This window comes from Heptranchias perlo, chromosome 6, assembly GCF_035084215.1.
Source record: "Heptranchias perlo isolate sHepPer1 chromosome 6, sHepPer1.hap1, whole genome shotgun sequence".
Lineage (NCBI taxonomy): Eukaryota > Metazoa > Chordata > Chondrichthyes > Hexanchiformes > Hexanchidae > Heptranchias > Heptranchias perlo.
This window is the reverse complement of record NC_090330.1, coordinates 31,801,066-31,821,849: the sequence shown is the minus strand read 5'-3', so window position 1 is coordinate 31,821,849 and position 20,784 is coordinate 31,801,066. Positions and strand designations below refer to the sequence as shown.

The 20,784-nt window shown below is 42.2% G+C and overlaps 1 protein-coding gene across 1 annotated transcript in view; it reads right to left on the bottom strand.

Moving 5' to 3' along the window:
* Nucleotides 1-2,039: 2,039 nt before the first annotated feature.
* LOC137322874 (mitochondrial intermediate peptidase-like) overlaps nt 2,040-20,784 on the bottom strand; it is a 139,107-nt gene continuing 120,362 nt past the window's right edge. The window contains exon 19 of the mRNA XM_067986050.1: nt 2,040-2,512. Coding sequence (XP_067842151.1) covers nt 2,415-2,512 — 98 coding nt within the window. The 3' untranslated portion in view covers nt 2,040-2,414. The remainder of the gene's footprint in view (nt 2,513-20,784) is intronic.

The window sequence follows — 20,784 nt, the reverse complement described above, 5'->3', positions numbered from 1 at the left end:
GTTTATAGTTGGAGTGGAAATCTCCTTGTACAAGAGGTAGGTAACCTGTAATATAAATCAGGGTCAATATGATCTCCTGGACTAGTTTCAATCACCTAAAGGGATCGGAGAGGAATTTTCCAGATTTTTCCACTAATTGGCCTGGGTTTTTAATCTGAGTTTTTGCCTCTCCCAGGAGATTACATTGGCTCCAGGTGGGTAGGGAGTGCCTATATTGTGATGCGTAACGCAACATGGAACAGCTGGTCTTTTCCTCTCCATTATTTTCATATGTTCATATAACTAGGCTTAAAACCACTGATGAACAGACGGAGAACATACTCCAAAATACGTGTGATATGAGATAGGACTAACAGACTTAATTAAACTTGTCCTGTTTTGTATTATAAATGCTATTAATGGATGCCTTGTGGGAAATAATCAATTGTAAACAATTTTACAACACCAAGTTATAGTCCAGCAATTTTATTTTAAATTCACAAGCTTTCGGAGGCTACCTCCTTCCTCAGGTGAACGATGTGGAAATGATTTCCACATCGTTCACCTGAGGAAGGAGGTAGCCTCCGAAAGCTTGTGAATTTAAAATAAAATTGCTGGACTATAACTTGGTGTTGTAAAATTGTTTACAATTGTCAACCCTAGTCCATCACCGGCATCTCCACATCGGAAATAATCAAGGTATCGACGTCTGGGACAGGATACTTCAATCTAACAGTCGTTATCTTTCAATAACTGAACTGGCAACCAGATTGTTTCCAGGTTCAGGTGCAACATTTGCCGATCTCTACCGAAAAGAAATCCCTTCTGCGAAACAGTGTCATCCTTCTTCTGCTCATTCCCATAAAGAAGTATAGTTTGCAGGATCAATAGGTGGTTACCAACATAATATTTGCTGTCTAGTTGCATCATTTGAACTACCCACAGCATCAGGGAATCAAAAGAAATCAAACAGAAGCCTTTGTGTCCAGGAGATGGACAGTCTGTCCAGCCTCCAGAGTGACACAGCCTCTGGCCTCAAACACAGGAGCTGGTGGCTGTCCAGAGAGGGAAATGTTGTTAAGTGGATTATTTCAGATCAAAACAAACAGGAGTAGAAACTCTACCTGCAACGTCATGACATTTTCACCTGTGTGCTCAGCAGGCAATTTCCCCCTGAACCGAGGATAAACTTCAACTTTGTCCAGAGATGTGAATTTAACAAGAATGAGTGATTTTCATTTGTAGAAAAAAGATAAATCAAGATAGATTAGTGGCAAGGCAATATGGTAGCATTATTAACTTAGTTGCTCACTGTAATACACATAAGCAGCAGCTAGGCTTGACAATGAAATACAAGAACAGACAATAGGCTTTATAGGTCAAAAGACAGTTATTTGGTATTTCCAAAAATAAAAAATGTATTATCCAAGAAACATAAAAACACATGCACATGCAATAAGATGTAGTTCAAGATCATTGAAGAAAATAAATTTCTGATTCACTATTACTGCTGGATAAGGTACAAAACTACCACATCCAAGTTCAAAAGGTTAAAGCTTTCAATGAATTTACAGAAGCACTATGAACTGTGTGATGCTCATTATGTCTACCAATAGTTGTTGAACTGGACGGCACTTCAAAGCTGTAATTGTAAGTTACAGAGAAAATGATTATATAGAGTGCTTTATATAATTTTTCTATTAGGGAGAAGTTAGTGATGTAGGGCGCCCAAGCTACAGCTCATTGGCCACATCAGCCCATGAGCCCTGGTAATCGGCATACAAAACCCAGGCAACTCAATTTCTATTAGTGCTCATATTTTCTGTTCGTTAGGCTGTCTGTTTACATTTCATGAGTTTGGAGATTTGGAAGGGGCTGTTTTAGCCTCATTGGTGGATAAATCCTAAATCACAACATCTGTTAGTATCCACAGTTTGATATATATGAGACTCCATAGTATTCACCTAACTGGTCCACAACAACATCATTTTGGACACTCCTGTAGACAATGTATGCTCTTCCAGAGGTCATGCCATATTCAACAGCATTACAGTAAACAATAGATATAACTGGAACAAATTGATCCCAGCATTTATTGATGTGAACAGTCAAGCCAAGTTTAACCAGCAAGAAGCAATGCCTATCTCTTTGTCCAGAACTTAAATTTTTCCTGCTTCAAATAACTAAATTCAGCCAAATTAAGAACACTCTTCAACCTTTTACCCTCGACAAAAATGAGAAACTGGTATTCCAAAAAGTAACACATACTTTAATGAAAACTGAAGAAATTAAATTAGGTTCCAATCAATACAAAATATGTTACTGACATTGAAATAATGTTTATAAATCACATTATATACACACACATATAAACTCTTCACTGTTATTCCATGGATACTGATGTAATTCAAACATCCTGCGGTCTTTTTTTTTAATTACTCAGAGTCCATAAAGAACGTTTCAAAGTTTAAATCCAGGTCTGACACCAAGGCATCAACAAAGTCATCCATTGAAGGTTTCTTCTGAAGCATGTCTGCAAATAAAAGATTATAATTACAGATTTACTCAAACTTTGTTCACTATGCCTATTAAAATAATCTCTAATATAAATCATTTCCTTTGAAGATCAACTTCAGTTGTTCTCTGTTCTTTCTCTCAAGTGTAATTTCATCCCTGAGTAATCACTTTTCTGTTAGCATTAAACTTTTGTCCTTTTTGGCACAGCTTGCATGGTTCTTGACATTACCAGGATCTGGTTATGTAGAATAAAGAATGACTACCCGAATTACCATATTTAAATCTGAAATTAGAATAAAAGGATCTATTTGAGATCTGAGAAGATCAAATTCTACAAAGATCAAAAATGTTCCATCTATAAAACCGTGCAAGTAAGTGAAAATTTCTGTATACATTTTTTCACGATGAAATGGGAGCGTACTTTGAATAAAAAGTATTTTCCCTAGACTTATCTTTAAGCTCACCACTTCTTTAAATCACATTCTTTTTGTCAGCAAACCCTTTTCACAAGTGCTAGGAAGGAAATGTAAACAAGCCCTGTCCAAATGTGTATCTACTTTGTTCGCACTGCTGAAAGGTCAATACGGTCAGGTCATTCAGATACACTATCGGTACCTCATTCCATACAGTTTGTATTAAGTGAGCCATTAAACAGGAAATATCCATGACAGATTTATCACACACTAAGGAAAGACAAACAGTTTCATTTTGTGCTGTTCATTATCCACTTTATATGGAACATAATAGCAACCAATTAGAAAGCATGTCAAATACTTATTATCAGCAGCTAAATCCATCATTGTTTACTTTAAAAGCTTTCAGAGAATTTACATTTATAATATGAAACTGTCACTTGCTAAAATGTTTATAGTGCTGTTGATTAATATACTGCCTAATTATATAAACACTGTAGTACTTTTGTGAAAACAGAAAACTTTATATTTTTCATCCCAATCAAAATGAACAAAACAAAGTTTTCAAACATAAATGGATGATGGTTTTAAAAAGGTGAAAGGCTTTAGCTTTTTAAACCTTCAGTTGAAACTTTTGCTACAATGGTAAAGGGTTAATTTTAGAGGTCTCATCTTCCTGAAAAAAAATTGTTAAACTTCAGCTTTGGGAAGGAGAAGAGCAATATATCGAGCCAGATTTTGCTGTAGCAGAGCATCTAATGGTGTCTGCCATTAGTTAGATATGCCTTTGCATGTTTAGGTTTTTACATTTTTTGTGTGGCAAGTTGCTGAAAGTGTGAGCTGATAATGTCGCAGTGAGGGAAACAGGGCATCTGGGCCTGAGTGAACTGGGGAGGCAACTGCATATCTCCTTAAATGATTAGATTGAAAGATTGTGAAATTAACGGCACAAGAACTGAGAAGGCAGTGTAAATTAGAGTGGGTGAATTCAATGTCAAATCAGGTACAGAAAGAGAAATAAAGAGAGGGAAAGAAAGATTGGATGGATAGAGAGGAAAGAGACAGAAAGTAAAAGTTTAAAAAAATTAAATTTATAATTTTACATTTTTAAAATCTCAACAACAATTAAAACCTGAAGGAATGAGACTCCACACTTGTAATAGTTAATTTTCAGTGTCAGAGAGGTTGATTGGCAGTAAGTAACTTTTATCACGTCGTTAAAAGGGTACTTATACTGGAATGGACAAGACTTAACTTTCTGTGGCAAGTTTGGTTCGTATCTACCGCGCAAATACAGCAACTTTACGCGAAGCTAACGGCGGAGCGGCTCAACTCGGATAGTAGCTTTTGGATATTTGAGTTTAACCACGCAGCTGCCCCTCGCCTGAAGTTGCTGGAGGCTTTGCACATAAATAACAGCGAGCGCCATTAGCCTCATCGTTATTTTGACAGCAAAGTCTGGGTCATTATACCAAATACTTTTTTCAGGAAGATAGTGCTCCTTTAAATTAATCAGTTTTCAATTTTTCTCTTGATGCCAGATTTTTGTGCTCATCAAGATGATGTACCTACAGTGTTGCAAAATGGAACACCTTTCCATTTGAGCACCTATAGGCAGAACTTCCTGTTCAAGTGCCTGGGGCTATTGGATCTCCTGGGTGCAGTGAGCAAAGGAAAATCAGGCAAGGAGGAGCACATGTCCATAAGGGAGCCCACTCAATTTTCTGTCCATTTAAATTAATGGATGAAAAATTGGGCAGATTTCCTGGCCCAATTTTCTTATATTCACTGCGGCCTGGAGATCCAATAGCTCTGAGCGCAAGAACAGGAAAGTCTGCTTCCTCATATCTGCCAGAAAAAGAGTAAAGTTCTCTTTAATCTACCCTAACCAGATTTATGCTGTTTGCAGCAAAATCGTAAACGTGCTTACAAAGAATGTGCTTATAATTTTGATACAAAAAGTGAAAAGCAAATTTTCCTCATTGAGACTTAGTTATATCCACTGAGTAATCCTTCTATACTAATAGAAGTTCTTCATTTTCCACACCAGTAATCTGGATAATGGTCAGTTCATTGGAACAGAGGGGAAACCAAACGCAGATTGGGTGATTGCTTTGTTCAACACCTCCGCTCAGTCCGCAAACGTGACCCTGAACTTCTGGTCGCTTGCTATTTTAATTCTCTGTCCCATTCCCACTCCCACTCTGACCTCGGCCTCTTACACTGTTCCAATGAAGCTCAGCAGAAGCTCGAGGAACAGCACTTCATCTTTCGATTAGGCACTTTACAACCTTCTGGACTCAACACCGATTTCAATAACTTCAGATCATAACCACTGCTCCCATTTTCTCGGACAGTAGGTGCTGGTAATAGTTCTGCTGTTGCCATTTACAGCTCCTCTAGACTCATCTTTTGTTACTTTACTTGTCCCATTATTACCTTCCTTGCCTTGCACCATCATCCCTTTTGTCAATTAATCACTCCTGCCCTCCACCCTATCAGAGACCTTCCTTTTTGTTCTTTCCTCCCTCCTCTCCCCTCCCCTTCCCACCCCCACCTGCCTGACTCTGTACTTGCTTAAAAACTGTTAAATCTTCAACTTCTTCCAGGTCTGACGAAAGGTCATCGACCTGAAACTTTAACTCTGTTTCTTTCTCCACAGATGCTGCCTGACTTGCTGAGAATTTCCAGCATTTTCTGTTTTTATTTGATTTCCAGCATCCACAGTATTTTGCTTTTCATTTAGTGTACTGACACAGTCTGCCCTGCCGTCCTTCACAACTTATTTCTGAATAGCCCAGAACATACACAAAGAGTCCCTACCGCTTATAGTGGGCACGTTGGTGTTAACGGGATTAGCCTACTATAAGCACTGGATGATGTATCGTCTTTTACAGGGACTAAGACTGTCCTCGCTAACGGAGGGCTAAGAGCAGTGAACCGAGCACACACACTCGCTCTCGCTGTTAGGCACCATTCCACGCCCATCTGTTTAAGCTTCTTCCCTTCACAGGAGGTGAGATTCTCTCCTAGGTGAACGTACACTGCCCTATGTTCAACTACATCAGAGGAAACGCCCCCTCCTACATCTACCGGCTGGTGAGTGAACTCTACAACCATGACGACCACGAAATCTAAGTTAATAAAACCCGCTGAAACCAGGAATAAAAAACGGACACATACATAGAGTCATCCATAGAGGGATTTAAATACAAATAGAGTATGATAACGAGGTACAAAAAGTTTATTGAATTGCCCAAAATAGCCAGCAGCTTAATGTGTTATAAGTGGCATCTTTGTAATTGACCTCATTGGAAATGGCAACTGGTTAGCGCCATTTGCTCGATATAGGCAGCTGCCCGTGATAAGCATGGACAGTGTAAGTGGTGGGGATTATAACTCAGTAACAATGAAATATATGCATTTTTTTTTTACTGAAAATGGCAGGTTATATATTGCAGTACACACAATACATTTTCTGGATTTGAAAAGTGGGGCAAGAAAAGTCTTAATATTTTGAGGAAAATCATAAATCGTGGGCACATCATGACCAGTAAATGCTAATTGAGGAATACTAATTTGGGGAAAAGGATGTAAAGGGCTGATTTAAATCCTGGCAGGAAGCCCAGGGGAGCGGATGGCATTCCCATCCGGGTTTTTGAGTTGGAGGCAGATTTTCAATGCTGCCAGTCAGCTGCTAGGCCATTTCCGGCAGAAAATGGCAATTGGCCGGAAGGGGAGGACGAAGATTAGATAGCCCAGAGATAAGTCCAGGTGTTGCAACGGTCTCGCGGCTGGGATGAGAAGGAGGAGCCTGGACAGCAGAGTCCCGGACTTTCCTTGTGAGGCCCAAAGGAACATTCCTGCTCCTCCTGGCACCACTAAGGAGTTTTCTTTAAACTTACTTTAAACTTCAGTGGCCTCGCTGGTTTCTAGACAGCTTTAACTGGCGCCCCACTCAGGGGCAGGTTAAAATACCATCGGGACCCTATGTACGTCATATGACCATGATTTGCATTTACTAATGAGGCTCCTGCCAGAGTCCAGTGGGAGCCTTGTCTGCCGCCAAAATCATGATGTGGAATCACAGATTGATGAGAACGGAGTGGAAGTCACTGCATTTTAACTGCTCCCCCGCTCCTTTTCCACCGATCAAGGGAAGTTAAAATTCCCATCAAGCCTTGTTAAAAATGTTCTTACTATTATGTAAAGCATATTAATATTACATCTTACACATGAAGATTATGGTATCATAGTTAAGTTATACTGACATTGTACAGATCAATGGTGAGACTAATTCCTGAGTATGGTGTGCAGCTTTGGTCATTTTACTCCGTAAGAAAGGACGCAGAGAAGAATGATCAGGATGACTCCAGGCCTTAGGACTAAGTTAAAAAAAAATGGTTCAAGTAACTAAATTTATTTTCAAAGGAAAAGGAAAACTGAGGAGAATCTTGATACTGGTCTTTGAAACAGTGAAAAGTATCAATAAGGCCAAAATAAAAAAGCTACTTAACTTTTATCAACGAGCATAGGACTAGAGTGCAGAAGTACAAAATTCATAAGCCTCCAGCAGGGTTAGAGATTAGAAAAAAAATTCCAGACTCCAAACAGTGGACATGTCAAACATACTCCCAAAGAAGTTGCATTGGGATCAATTGATACTTTAAAAAGGAGTCTGATCGATATATTTTGAGATGGGGGAATCGAGGATTGTATTAATAGCAATGCTTGATTTTTTCAGTGGAAGTATGGCAAGAGCTTAACTGTTTCTTAAAATAGTGAAGAAGGGGGAACAGAAGAGGAAATCCACATTAGAATAAACAAATATAAGCTCTGGATAGTGTGGGTTTGACAGGCTAAATAGCCTTTCCTTGCTCTAAACTGTATGTTCTTATAAGATGATGCTGTTTCTCTAATACTAACTTATACTTAAATTACATTTGGCTAAAGGTTTTATATTACATTGAATACTCCCTTCTGGTTTTATTTTTAGCCTTCATACGTGTTTCTCTGCAGCTTTCTTAAAATGGTTATTTGTGCCCCAAGCCTTTATCTAAAAATCTAATATATGTGGCATTTCTTTTTAACAGCTGAACGACTGCCAAGGATGGAATGATGGAGCACAGTTGACTTTGTACTGTAACTTTAAGTAGTTATTTCTAAGCATTTCATACCATTTTGTCACTTTACACTGTAGCAACAATCGTTGGACAATCTCGGTCCTACAAAATACTGAGCTAATTTGTTAGCGTTTTGTCAACTACCTAAACATTGGACATGATTTACATCGACTATTAGCAATGCAATAGTATGAAGCCAAGAGCCTCTAATTGCGGTGGAGTAAACAAAACTTTATTATTGGCACGCAATTAAACAATGTCATTTAATCTTGCTAATATTGGAATATTGCAGTTTGTGGTACTCAAGCAAGCTCAAGTCTCCAGCATATGTATTATTATACTCTTCCCAACTTCTCTTTGTGGTTGAACATGAAACCAGTGTGTTGTCCCCATACCTAACTATGAATAGCAAGATTACTGGCCTCGTAATGTGATCTTCATCTTCTTAATTAAAAACAACTACTCACCTGTGTGACACCCTTTTAAAATGTTTTGATATCTTGATGTAAGGCATACTGTTCTCATGACCATACCACAGTAGAATGTTCACTAAATCACAGTTCACTTTGACCAAAGCCTCTTTAAGAAAGGATCACTACACCCGCACTCTCCAGGGGCCTGAGAGGATGAATGGTTAGAGTAGTGTGTAGAGGATGCCTTTGATTTCAAGAATGAAGATGGCTCTACAGGTTGGTGATTGTTCTTCTTCATTGTTATTTTTTTTTCATGCACTGCTGGAGGCTGACCAAATACTGAAATTAGGTAGAGGAGGGTGGTCTTTATGGTGGAACAAATGCCAGCTGCCAGGATTGAACTACAAAAGTGGCTGCTAATTCCAAATGTAATGTTTGATGAACATATGTAGGTTATTCCAGACGTTTTTGATGGACATTTGTGCATAAAGTAGCTGTGGAACAGATTGAATATCCTTTTACCAAGCCAGAGGGTTTCATGCCATAGGGGAGAGCAGTTCAGAATACATTCCACTAGCCACTTGAAAGCTTTCACTTAGTTTATTAATGACTGTGGAGTTATAGCAGACAAAGAACTGAAGAGATTGCATAGTCTCTTTGCCAAACTGCATTCTGTATGAAAATGCAAATAATGTAATTGATACTTCAGATCTGATTGATGCAGGAGAGAGGAACATGAAGGAAAGAAAAATTACCTGAAACAGATGAAAATAGAATACTACCCTGGTGGAAATACAGCTGGCATCTAAGGATCAATCAATCAGATTCGACTGATCAAAAACCAGTGCCTGGATCTCATTCGCTTGGCTGGCTGACACCAGGCTATAAGAGCAGTCTCCCCAAATAGGAATTTCAAATCACAGGAGCCAAGAAATTCAGGTGCATATTTTGACGTGCAGGAACCACACTAGTGGTAGGAACAGAAAATTGCACGTAAGGAAAATTTAAAGGAATGTACATAATTAAAAGCACATGTCAAAATAGGGGGACACAAATCCTTACAAGCTTAAAGATTCAGAAGGCATTTCATCCATTGACAGCCTATCCCAAGGAGACAAGCTATAATGAAGAGAAAGGAAGCTAGAATGAGTCTGTAGGCAAGTGACGAGCAGCCTGGTACCCGATCCCGATTTAATGGCTGAAGTGGAGATGATGCTGCATTAGCGGCTTATAAGGAGGGCTCTTCATTCCACATCATCATTCCCATCGATCAACATTCCGGCATGCCAGCAAAGAGGTGGTCCCAAATTTCAGGCCACAGCTGCCCATTACTGTCACTGGATGTGCCAGCACTGTGCTACTTGGTACCAGCAGATGTCTCTGCAGCAGATAGCATGGTTCTCTGCTGACTTAGAACCTGTGAAGGCCGCAAAGTTGTTGCCAGGTAATTTCGCCAGAACCTGCAAATACGGATAATCATATTGGTGAGTGTGGCCAGCCAGGTTAAATTGGCAGTTGATCACACTGGCATGCCTTCCTTCATGTGGGAAACATTCAGCATTACAGGTGGTCATGCACTCATATACTTTAAGAGTACTACCAGGTCTGTTGGCCCAACTTACTTTGACCCGCATGTACTAGTCATCTACAGTTACTTGTGTCTTCACACGTGGATGTGGGGGTGCAAAGCACCTCTCATGCAGCCTGACCTGACTGCTATTCACCCACTGATCCTCCTCTTCCAAACACCTAGATAGGGAACTCCCATTAGGAACCCATAGGTGTCGGTAATGGTGCAGGAGGAGTAGGGGAGTAGGGGAGAAGAGAATCAACTGACTTACTTTGCTCTTAAAATCAAGTTTTTTAACAGCAGAATCCTTAGCAATCCTGGAGGCCCGTTTTAGATCAATGTCATTTGGAACTGATGCCCTAGACACTAGAATGTCAGGTGTGCCCCGAATGAATATTTAATTTAAATTCCCACCTGTTTGATTCCATCGCCAACATTTCCCACCCATGGCAAATTACAGGTGATATTAAGTGAGCAGATATCTAGCATGACAGACTCTGCCCAATTTCCAAGTGAGTGTGCCCGATTTACACTTGTAAATCAAACAAACCCGAATGGAAAATCCACGGTTGAGTGCCTGGTGTCACTCCCCATACCAATACCCTCGCTTTGATGACCATACAAGTTATGTTATATAAGTGCCTTGGGACGTTTTACTATGTTAAAGAGGCTATGTAAATGCAAGTTGTTGTTGTACAAGTTTACCAAATACATCACCAAACATCAATTGCAAATCCCACCATAACTATTGAGGCTCATTCATTTTAGAGGTTGAACAATAGCTTAATTCTTGATGTCAATACTCTGAATAGTTAACACTATGCATTCAAATTTAAATAAATCTCTAGTTTGGATGAATCTGAACGGAATCCTTTGTGACCCGATAAGGAAAACGAATGCCTTTCCATAAGAATAAAGGTTTATAATAATGTGGTTTGTCAATGGTCATCTTTTGAAGTGAGTAGTTTGCTTTTGTAAACTTGCCAGTATAAGAATACTGAGTTTCCTCTTCTCTAACCACAACTAACAGTGTACCTCAAGCACAGCAGGGAAGTCTTTCAAGTTATTGTGGGAGTTAGTTAGCAATTATACAGCTCTATAAGTGAAACAGTTACCACAATGTGTTATTTCAACCAGACACCATGACTTTTTCAGATGTTTCTTTTTTCAATTAATTGTAAAGACAGCTTTTGCGGTAACTGATCCAACGCAACAATTATACAAATTGGGACTACTGTGGCTCATTTTGAATTGCAACCTTACTATATCAGAGTCTAGGTTCTCATAGGAAGATGGACTCGCCCTTGCCTGGAGCTACTGTGCAGCTAACTTTCTCCTCTTTGGAGGTGCAGCACTCAGCCCAATTAAATAGTGAGCCATTTACATTTAAACTTGCAGCAGATTAAACAGTCCACCATTTATACGGGAAAGCAGATATAATAATTTGGATCAACCGATAAATTCACAGAAAAGATATGTGTTAGCTCTTGCAACACTGAACTGGATGTAAAGCACATTTTCATTACCAGTAATTATATTTGACGTGAAAACAGTAGATAACTATCTTTGCATGAAGGAAAACCCAGTGATTAAAGTAGATTTTTTTTAAATGAGGGTACTCCATCTTTTTTTGCACTGTATAGGTTCAGAAGCAGATCTTTTTGTAACTTCAATCCAGGTCTTTACCACTGCCTCTTGGTTCCTTACTGTGAATGTCTGGAGTGCTGTAAGAGACTCATAAGAATCATAAGCACAGGAGGAGGCCATTCGGCTCATCGTGCCAGCTCTTTAAAAGAGCTATCCATTTAGTCCCATTCCCCTGCTCTTTCCCCATAGTCCTGCAAATTTTTCCTCCAAGTATTTATCCAATTCCCTTTTGAAAGTTACTATTGAATCTGTTTCCACCGCACTTTCAGGCAGTGCATTCAGATCATGACAACTCGCTGCGTAAATAAATTTCTCCTCATCTCCCCTCTGATTCTTTTGCCAATTACCGGAAATCTGTGTCCTCTGGTCACCGACCCTCTGCCACTGGAAACAGTTTCTCCTTATTTACTCTATCAAAACCACTCATAATTTTGAACACCTCTATTAAATCTCCCCTAAGAAGAACAATACCAGCTTCTCCAGGCTCTCCACGTAACTGAACTTCCTCATCCCTGGTACCATTCTATTAAATCTCCCCTTAACCTTCTCTGCTCTAAGGAGAACAATCCCAGCTTCTCTAGTCTCTCCACATAACTGAAGTCCCTCATCCCTGGTATCATTCTGCTAAATCTCCTCTACACCCACTCCATGGTCTTGACATCCATCCTAAAGTGTGGTGCCCGGAGTTGGACACAATACTCCAGCTGAGGCCTAACCAGTGATTTATAAAGGTTTTGCATTAAGGTTTAGCAGTAATGTACAGTGGTAAAAGATGTATATAACGCAGCTAGCTTATCCTTCTGTACAAACCTACTATCCTCCCCATTGCAGCATTTAACTCTCTCCTGAAAGTCTCCAGTTTCTGCCGTCGCTCCCCTGCACTGAGCCCACTCCAGGCATCGAAATAGGATTAACATTTATTTCTTCCTCTCGATATTTTATTCCGGTCTCTGAAGTCCTCACTCAATAACCTCTGTTCAAGGCTGGAAGGTCCCAAGTCTTTCTAACCTCACCTCATGAGTCGAGCCGAAAGACGGCATCACCTCCGACAGTGCAGCGCCTCCTTGGTACTACAAACTGGGAGTTGTTGGCCTGGATTGCGCGTTCGAGTCTCTGGAAATCCCCTGGGCTGGGGAGGAGGGTGCGGGGAATCAGCGGGGACCGCCGCTCCCATTCAATAACCAATCCCTCCTACTGGAGTATGCATGCGGGATTGGGCTCCGCTATGACGCTCACCACAGGCAAACAGCTCCACCGTCCAGACTCGCGCACAAAGGAATGGTGCGATGAGGTGCCGAAGAGAGGCGAGGCCTGCAGGACCTTGCCCGGCAAAGGTCACCACCATTCTTCCCCTCTTGTGGAAGGTGGGCCGACGTGATTGGGCTCCACCATGTTGCCCTCCACAGGTGAATAGCTCCACCATCCAGACTCCCAGGGGGGCGCAGCGGATGAAAGCCTTTCTCCAAGAAAGATTTGTGCACACCTCCTCATTTCCTTCTTGCCGAGGGATGTGCTAAGGCAGCAAAAGTGACCAGCCAGCATTACTCAAGTATCTTTCACTGCCTGTCTGGCTAAAGCATAAATGTAAAACCTTGTTTTAAAATTCTGTAACACCAAATAGGAGACTGGGTGAACCTAAAATGACTATTTGTCACGAGGGAAATTTTTTAAATAAAATATAATTAATGTAAAACCTCTTCCACCCAGGAAACTGATGTCAGTAGTCACCAATGGTAAACAAGGGCATGGATTAGCAACTGGCTGAAAGGAAAAAAGCAAAAGAAATAGAGAAATTGAGCTAGGTCACAAGGAGGGCATTGTATTGCGTGGGGTGAACCAGGGATCCAATCTGGGATCCCTCCTGTTCTTGGTATCTGTAAATGATCTGGATTTGCATACGGCACCAAGCGAGGGAAATAGTGGACTCAGAGGAGGCAGCCAAAATCTTACAAAGAGAGCTTGATGAGACTTGCATCTGGACTGATCATTGACAACAGAAGTTCAATATGGACAAATGCAATTTGGTGGTACATGTACTCCATGGATGGGACTGAACTTGCCAACAGGGAAGTAAAGAAAGTTAGGAATGTTACTTGACTCGTCACTCACATGTCTAAAAACTAACACAGCAATAAACAAAGCTAAAATTATGCTGGCTATATTGCCAAATCAGCTGAATTAAAAATCCCAGAGGCCATGCTGATGCTGCACAGTTCTATGGTCCGGTCACTTCTCTAGTACTATAAAGTATATAGTTTTCATTTTTTGTAACATAAGGGGAGCCCTCCAGGTCCCCATAGGCAGTGCAGAGGACAGCAACAAGGCTGATCCGCAATGTCAGAAGAACTGTGAGGAACAATTTGATAAGCTAGGGTTATATGATCTTGAAAAGAAAAATTTCTGAGAAGATTTTATTGAGACATATGGGGCTCCATTTTAGCACCCGCTATCGGGAGACCCTCACTCATTGCAGGAGGCCACTCTGTCACTTGGGACAAAGTTTGGCCTCCACCACCCTCCTCCTGACAATCAAATTCACCAACTTGCACTTACCCCAGGGCCGACATCTCTCAGTCGTCTGCACAAAAGAGCCCTGACCCCCTCAGATGTACATCTTTCGGATGGGGGCCGCCGTAGCTGCAGTCAAGACCTCCTCGGAGGGCGAACAGCATCACCAGCCTCGCCGGCCGAGCCGTCCACGTCTGACACATGGAGCTCCACAACACAGTGCTGTGACACATCCACCTGCACAGCAGGAGGGAGGGCAACCGCAGAGAGAGATGTGTCGCAGGGGGCACTACCCTCGCCACAGGGTCCACAGACAGAGGCTCAGCTTCCTGGACCTCTCTGAGCAACAGTGCACACGGAGGCTCAGAGTCACTCGACATGTAGTCGTGGACATCTGCAGCCTCCTTCATGCCGAGTTGCTCCCGGCTGGCCCGAGCACCATCTTCTTACCTGTCGCTGTCAAAGTCACCACAGCCCTCAACAACTTCTCCTTCGCATCCTTCCAGGGTGCCACTGGGGACATCGCCGACATCTCTCAGTCGTCTGCACAAAAGAGCCCTGCAAATACACCTACACCCACTTTGCAGTGACACAATGGGTGGCATCAGGTGTTGGTCTTCATTGTGATCCTCAGGAAAGGGCATTATCGCACAAACCAGACAAGATTCGCAAAGACGTGGCAGTAGTGGTGCCAATATAATATGTGATGTGAGTTGGTCAGAAATCAATAGAAGTCAAAACTAGGACAAACCCTCAAACACCCTTGTGCATCCCCTTCATGCTCACAACACGTTTGCCTTACGCTTCCTACTGCACATATGCGATGCATGCCCTGTGGCTGCAGCACAGGTAGTGGCAGGTTGAGTGAGGCTGACCGTGAAAGAGATGCATGAGAGGGTGAGTATGAGATAGAGTCATGAGATTGTATGAGGATTGGGTTGAGTGGTAGTGGCGGGATGAGTACTGGTGAGGTGAGTAAGTGCAGGTCAGATGAGGATGAGGTTTGAGTGGGTGTGAGGGGTGATGTGACAGAGTAGTGTTGGCAATGCAGAAGGAGATGTGGGGTGGGGGCGATGATGTGGCAGACAAAATGTAGGGGAATGAGTAAGCGTACTCACTTTGGCTGACCTACTTAGGTCATTGCAACGCTTCCTGCACTGTATGCAGGTGGATGATATGTTGGTGTTGCAGGTGACCTTCTCTGCCACCTCGAGCCAGGCCTTCCTGGTGGCAGAGGCAGGCCGCTTCCTCCCGCCCGCCGGGGGGAAGATCTCTGTCCTCCCCCTCCTCCTCACCCCATCTAATGATACCTGGAGTGAGGCATCATTAAACTGGGAGCAGTCTTCCCCCTGGGCTGCTCCATACTGTATTTTTTCCTATTTGTTGCAGCATCAGTCAGTGGAGGACTGCCCCTTTAAATAGAGCTCCTCCAGCTGACAGACCTTATTGCGCATGCGCAGTCCGCCCAACGCGCAGCTCAGCAGTGGGGAACCCGGAAGAATAGGTAAGTGGATCCAATTAGGCTGCAATTGCGCGCGGGGCAGACAGATTTCGCCGGGCGCGTTACCTTTGCGCCCAATAGCCCCCCCGCTGCGAATCCGCAGCCCTGGCAATGTCGAGCCCATGATACTTAATGCGATAAAGGGTACCCAAAACAATACTTTGATATGCCAGGACAGCAGGATAAGATGGTGGAGGCTGACTGTTGTGTAGGACAACTTTAGTAGAGATATCAGGGAGCATTTAGAACTGTAGAAATTTACAGCACAGAAAGAGGCCTTTTGGCCCATTGTATCTGTGCCAGCTTTTCATTAGAGCATTCCAAAATAAACCCCACTGCCCCACTCTCTATCCATTGCTCAGTATTTTCCTCAACTTCAAATATTTAACCAATTTTCTCTTAAAGGATGCGATGGTCTCTGCCTCAACCAGTCCCTGTAACAAAGCATTCTCCTACATTAAAAAACATTCTCCTGATCTCTTTTCTTTTAGTAACAATTTTAAATTGATGACCCCTCATCAATGACTCCTCAACCAGAGGAAATAGTCTCTCCATATTTCTCAAGTCTCTCCTCAAAACTATAGTTTCCCAACCCTGGCATCACCTTGGTGAATCTGCACTGTACGCTCAATGACTTTAATGTCCTTTCTATAATAGGGCACCCAAAACAACACACAATACCGCTCGGCCAACCCGGGAGCAGCTCGGCATGAAGGAGGCTGCAGATGTCTGCAACCACCTGGTGATTCACTCTCAGCCTCGTATGCACTGCTCCTCAGAGAGGTCCAGGAAGCTGAGCCTCGGTCTGCAGACCCTCTGGCGAGGGTAGTGCCTCCTGCGACGTCGCTCCCTCTGTTGTTGCCCTCTGTGCTCTTGTGCAGGTCCCAGTGGCACAGCACTGTGTTGTGGTGCTGCAAGTGGCGGAAGTGCACACTGCCTGGCGAGGACGGTGATGTTGCTCGTCCGCAGATGTAGTGGTGAATGCAGCCATCATGTTCCCCCCCACCACCCCATCCTGATGGTGTCAGTTTGAGGGGATCCGAAAAATTGGTAAATATGCATAAACAGAAGAATTCTGAGTGTAAACCAAGAATTTTCAGTCTAAACACAAAGAACTCCCAGTCAAAAGTTTGTCTGAGAGCGCCCTGCTGCAATAACTTACCTTTTATCTCCATCTGTCAAACAGGCATTTAAATGTCCAAATGGCAGCTGGCTGAAACATGTCTCCTACAACATAGAGTGTTTCCCACATCATGGGAAACACGCTGAGGCTGAATGAAAATTGTTCCCCTGCCTCAATCACCAGGAAATTAACAACTTCAACAAGTTCAACAACGTTAATAAGTGCTTTAAATATCAGCCTGCCGGCTTTAATTGGGGCTGGAGCCGGCTTCCTTACCCAATCAGGATTTTCACGATTTTCCCAGCCCCCCAGCCCCCCTACCCCCGCACTTTGATTTGAAAATCGAGTTCCAGGTGTTCGCACTGATGAGAGGCCATTTACTAGCTCAGTGTATGGAAAGAGATTCATTCGTTCGTCCAACCTGTTGAATTACTGGACTGTTTACAATGGACTGGCTGTTCACCTGCTGAAGTGTCAGCTTGGCTTAGTTGTGTGAATCAGAGGTTGTGGGTTTGAGTCCCACTTCTGAACTGAGCAATAAGCTAGTATGACAATTTGGTGCAGTACTGAGGGAGTGCTACATTGCCAGAGGTTCTGTCTGTTGGACGATAGATTAAATCAAGGTCTGACTGTTCCAATCTTTTGAATGGACTTCAGAGATTCCACGGAACTACTGAAAGATCAAGGAATTCTCTTGATACCCTGGCCATGGGTAACATTCCTCCTCTAACCAACACCATGTAAATGTGATCAATCATTTCATTGCTGTTTGTGGGATCTTGTGTGCAAAATGGCTGCCATATTTATCTAAATAACAACAGTCACTATACTTCTAAGTAATTCATTATACGTGAAGCACTTTGAGATGTTTCTGGGAGATGTGATAAGATGCTAAATGAATGCAAGTTTTTCTTTCTTTGAATGCAGATGAGGTATTTTTAAGAATTGCTTCAGGATAGATAAGGTACTTGAAAAGTGGGCTTAGGGATTCATCCAATCTCCTATTCACCTTGCTTCAAAGTCATGCAAGATTTTGAGGCCAGATCTGGAGGCCTACAGCGATGTAGTGAATGTTTTAAAAGTATGTATTTTTCACAGAAATAGTTGGATTTAAAGTTGTAGGCCTTATGCTTGAGTATTCCTTTTAATAGATTGCAGGAAACTGGCATCATATAAAGTCAGTTAAATATGGACTTTTATTTCAGGGTGCAATTTTTTGAAAGGGTTTATCTTAGTCCAGTCTTTTCCAGCTGTGGTCCGGATATTAAGAAAGTTAACATAAAACACTCCATCACTGGAATGTTAATTGCATCTTCCAGACAGTATTATTAGCTTTCAAGACAGTTAACAGCTCTTGCCACTCTGTAATGATAGTTTAAGCATTGGGTTAGAGATAGTCTTTGAACATATTTCAAAACAAAACAATTGGCAAATATTTCAATAAATGGCATTGGCACATTGATGGCGCTTGTAAACACAGACAGACATGCGCAAAGTGTGTATATATGTACATGTGAACAAGAGAGAAAGAGACAAAGAAAAAGAAACAAACAGACAGACATACATTCACTCCCAATTATCAGAATGCTGACAAATAACTGAGTTGCGGTTTCTGAAAGACAAATTTGGACCCAGTCAGTTCTATGCTGATCCACATATGGATTGCCTTCATTAACATTTGTCAATCTTTTGACTTTCTGAAAGCATGACACAAGATCTGAGAGCAGAACTCTCTACTTGAGAGATACTGAGTGGTGCCAAAATACAAAAACAATAAGTGTGAAGTTCAAATTGTTTTAATGGTACTAATAGTTAAATCACTTCCTTTAATTTCTAGAACGCTAAAACACAATAGTGCGCTAATTTTAAGACGTATTGGCATTCTTTAACACATATTTCACCACAGTATTCAAAGCAAGTTTCAGGACGTGATAATCTTTGGTCAGCCATATGTTGATTTAAAACTTTTTTTCAAAACAAATGTTTCTGTTTCCAATTTCAACAGTGTCTGCAAACATGAATAAGCTTTGTCCAGTGCTGCAAATTAGTGGTTATGCACATAGCAGAACTTGAAGAATTGGAACACTGGAACCCATGGCAAATACTTTAAAAGACTGTATTATAAATAATAGTGCTACAGATTTGTGGGCTAATATTCCACAAATATAGGTAGTAAAATTTACATAAAAGTTAATAACAACACTGTAGGACTTAACTCAGCTGATTCAATGTATAAACACTTTGTATCAAAATTTTAGAAAATTGGAAGTTAAAAGTTAAAGATTGTGCCCAGTGAAGCTGTGCAGAATTATTAAAGATGGAAGATTGTTGTTATAGCAGCACAGATTGTGAATACTGCCATATTCCACTGTGTTGCTCTTGGCAACTAAGATATCTGAGTAGATAATAACAAATGATCTAGGGGTCAGGAAAGGGGTCACCACCCGCTCTAAACCTGAAACTCTCAATGTAAATTTCCTTGGGCAATTGATAAGGTCACACTGCTATTTACAAAAGCTGCAGAAATGTAAATGATTTTTGCTTGAAATGTATTTTGTCTAGAGCTACAGCAACAGAATAGAAAATAGAACTCTACTCGACCAATTGTAAACATTATTTTTGCAATAAAACCAAAATATTTGTTTCAGCATATTTTAAAATTGGGGACCTGAAAGTCAAATGGGCTTTCTGCACAGGGGGCATGGGCTGTAGATCAGCTAATGTCAGGCAACTCAGACCCCATCCCAAATTGTAGGGATTAGGTCAATTATAGTCAAAGCAGACAGCCCACCTCAGTAAGAGTGCACCAGCACAGCCCACCCAAATCCGCTGACGGAAAACACAGCAGTCCAAAGCTGCTCCACTAAGAGGATCTCGAGGCCCTTCCTGAGATGAAGACTAAAAACATTTTTAAAAAATCTTCAGCTATTACGCAGGCCTGTAGGTGAGAATTACTCAATCAATTCCCTTTGTTTAAGGTCTGGGGCCCTTTCTGGGTCCTCCACAGAACTCATGCTGGCCCTCAGTTGGCAAGAGTTTTGTTGAGGCCTACTGAGGGTGTAATGGGCATAATTCCTGGGGTGCTCCAGGAACTCCTCCCAGACATCTCAACTTGATGTGGTGAGGAAGTGCACGTAAGAATGCCAAACCTCATGCATTGCGTGGAAGTCTCCGGAATGGGACATTGATCTGGCGGGTGCTGCTGCTGGCAGCCCGGGAGATCTTTACGCTTTAAATCTCCCAGCGTAATAGCAGTCCCCCCACTCCGTGACGTCACCAACTCAGAGAAGGTTCCGGTTTGGTGATATCACCTCCTGCTCTGCAGAGAGCCGGCCCCTGCTTAGGAGTGACCGGAAACAGGAACGGCTGGTGGAAGAAGAGAGATGAGAGATAAAAGACAGGCCGGTGGAGAGATGGAGCAGGGAGAGGTATGGGACTAGGGTGAACAAGGACTCTGGGGCAGGGGATAGGTGATTGAGGCTTGGAGGGGAAGGAAAAGTGGGTGACCAGGGATGGGGGGACTGGGACAGAGCAGGGGGAAAGAGAGTGACAGCAGATTGGGGGTCCGAGGAGAGTGAGACAGGGGACTGGGGATCCGAGGCGAGGGTGTTGGGGACTGGGTGTCAGGAGACAGGGAGGCTTGGGAAAAAAGAGGGTAACTGGGAAATGGAAGTCAGGGGATGTGCACTCGAGGGGAGAGAGGTAGACTTGGGAATGGGGGCTCAGGGGGGAGAGGGAATGTGTGGTTGGGGATGGGGCTCAGGGTAGGCTGCTAATGGATCGAGATGTCTTTTGAGGCTTTCCAAAGGCTAGTCCCCTTTAATTGTCGCCATCCTTTTAAATTTCACTTGCATGCAATTTTCCAGTTCCACCAATAATGTGCTCCTTATATCTGTCCAAATTTGCACCTGAAGCTGTGCTAAATGAGTTGACCTAGGAAAATTGATTGCAAAACTTCTACTTGAACCAAGAAGAGGGCCCATTTGGCAT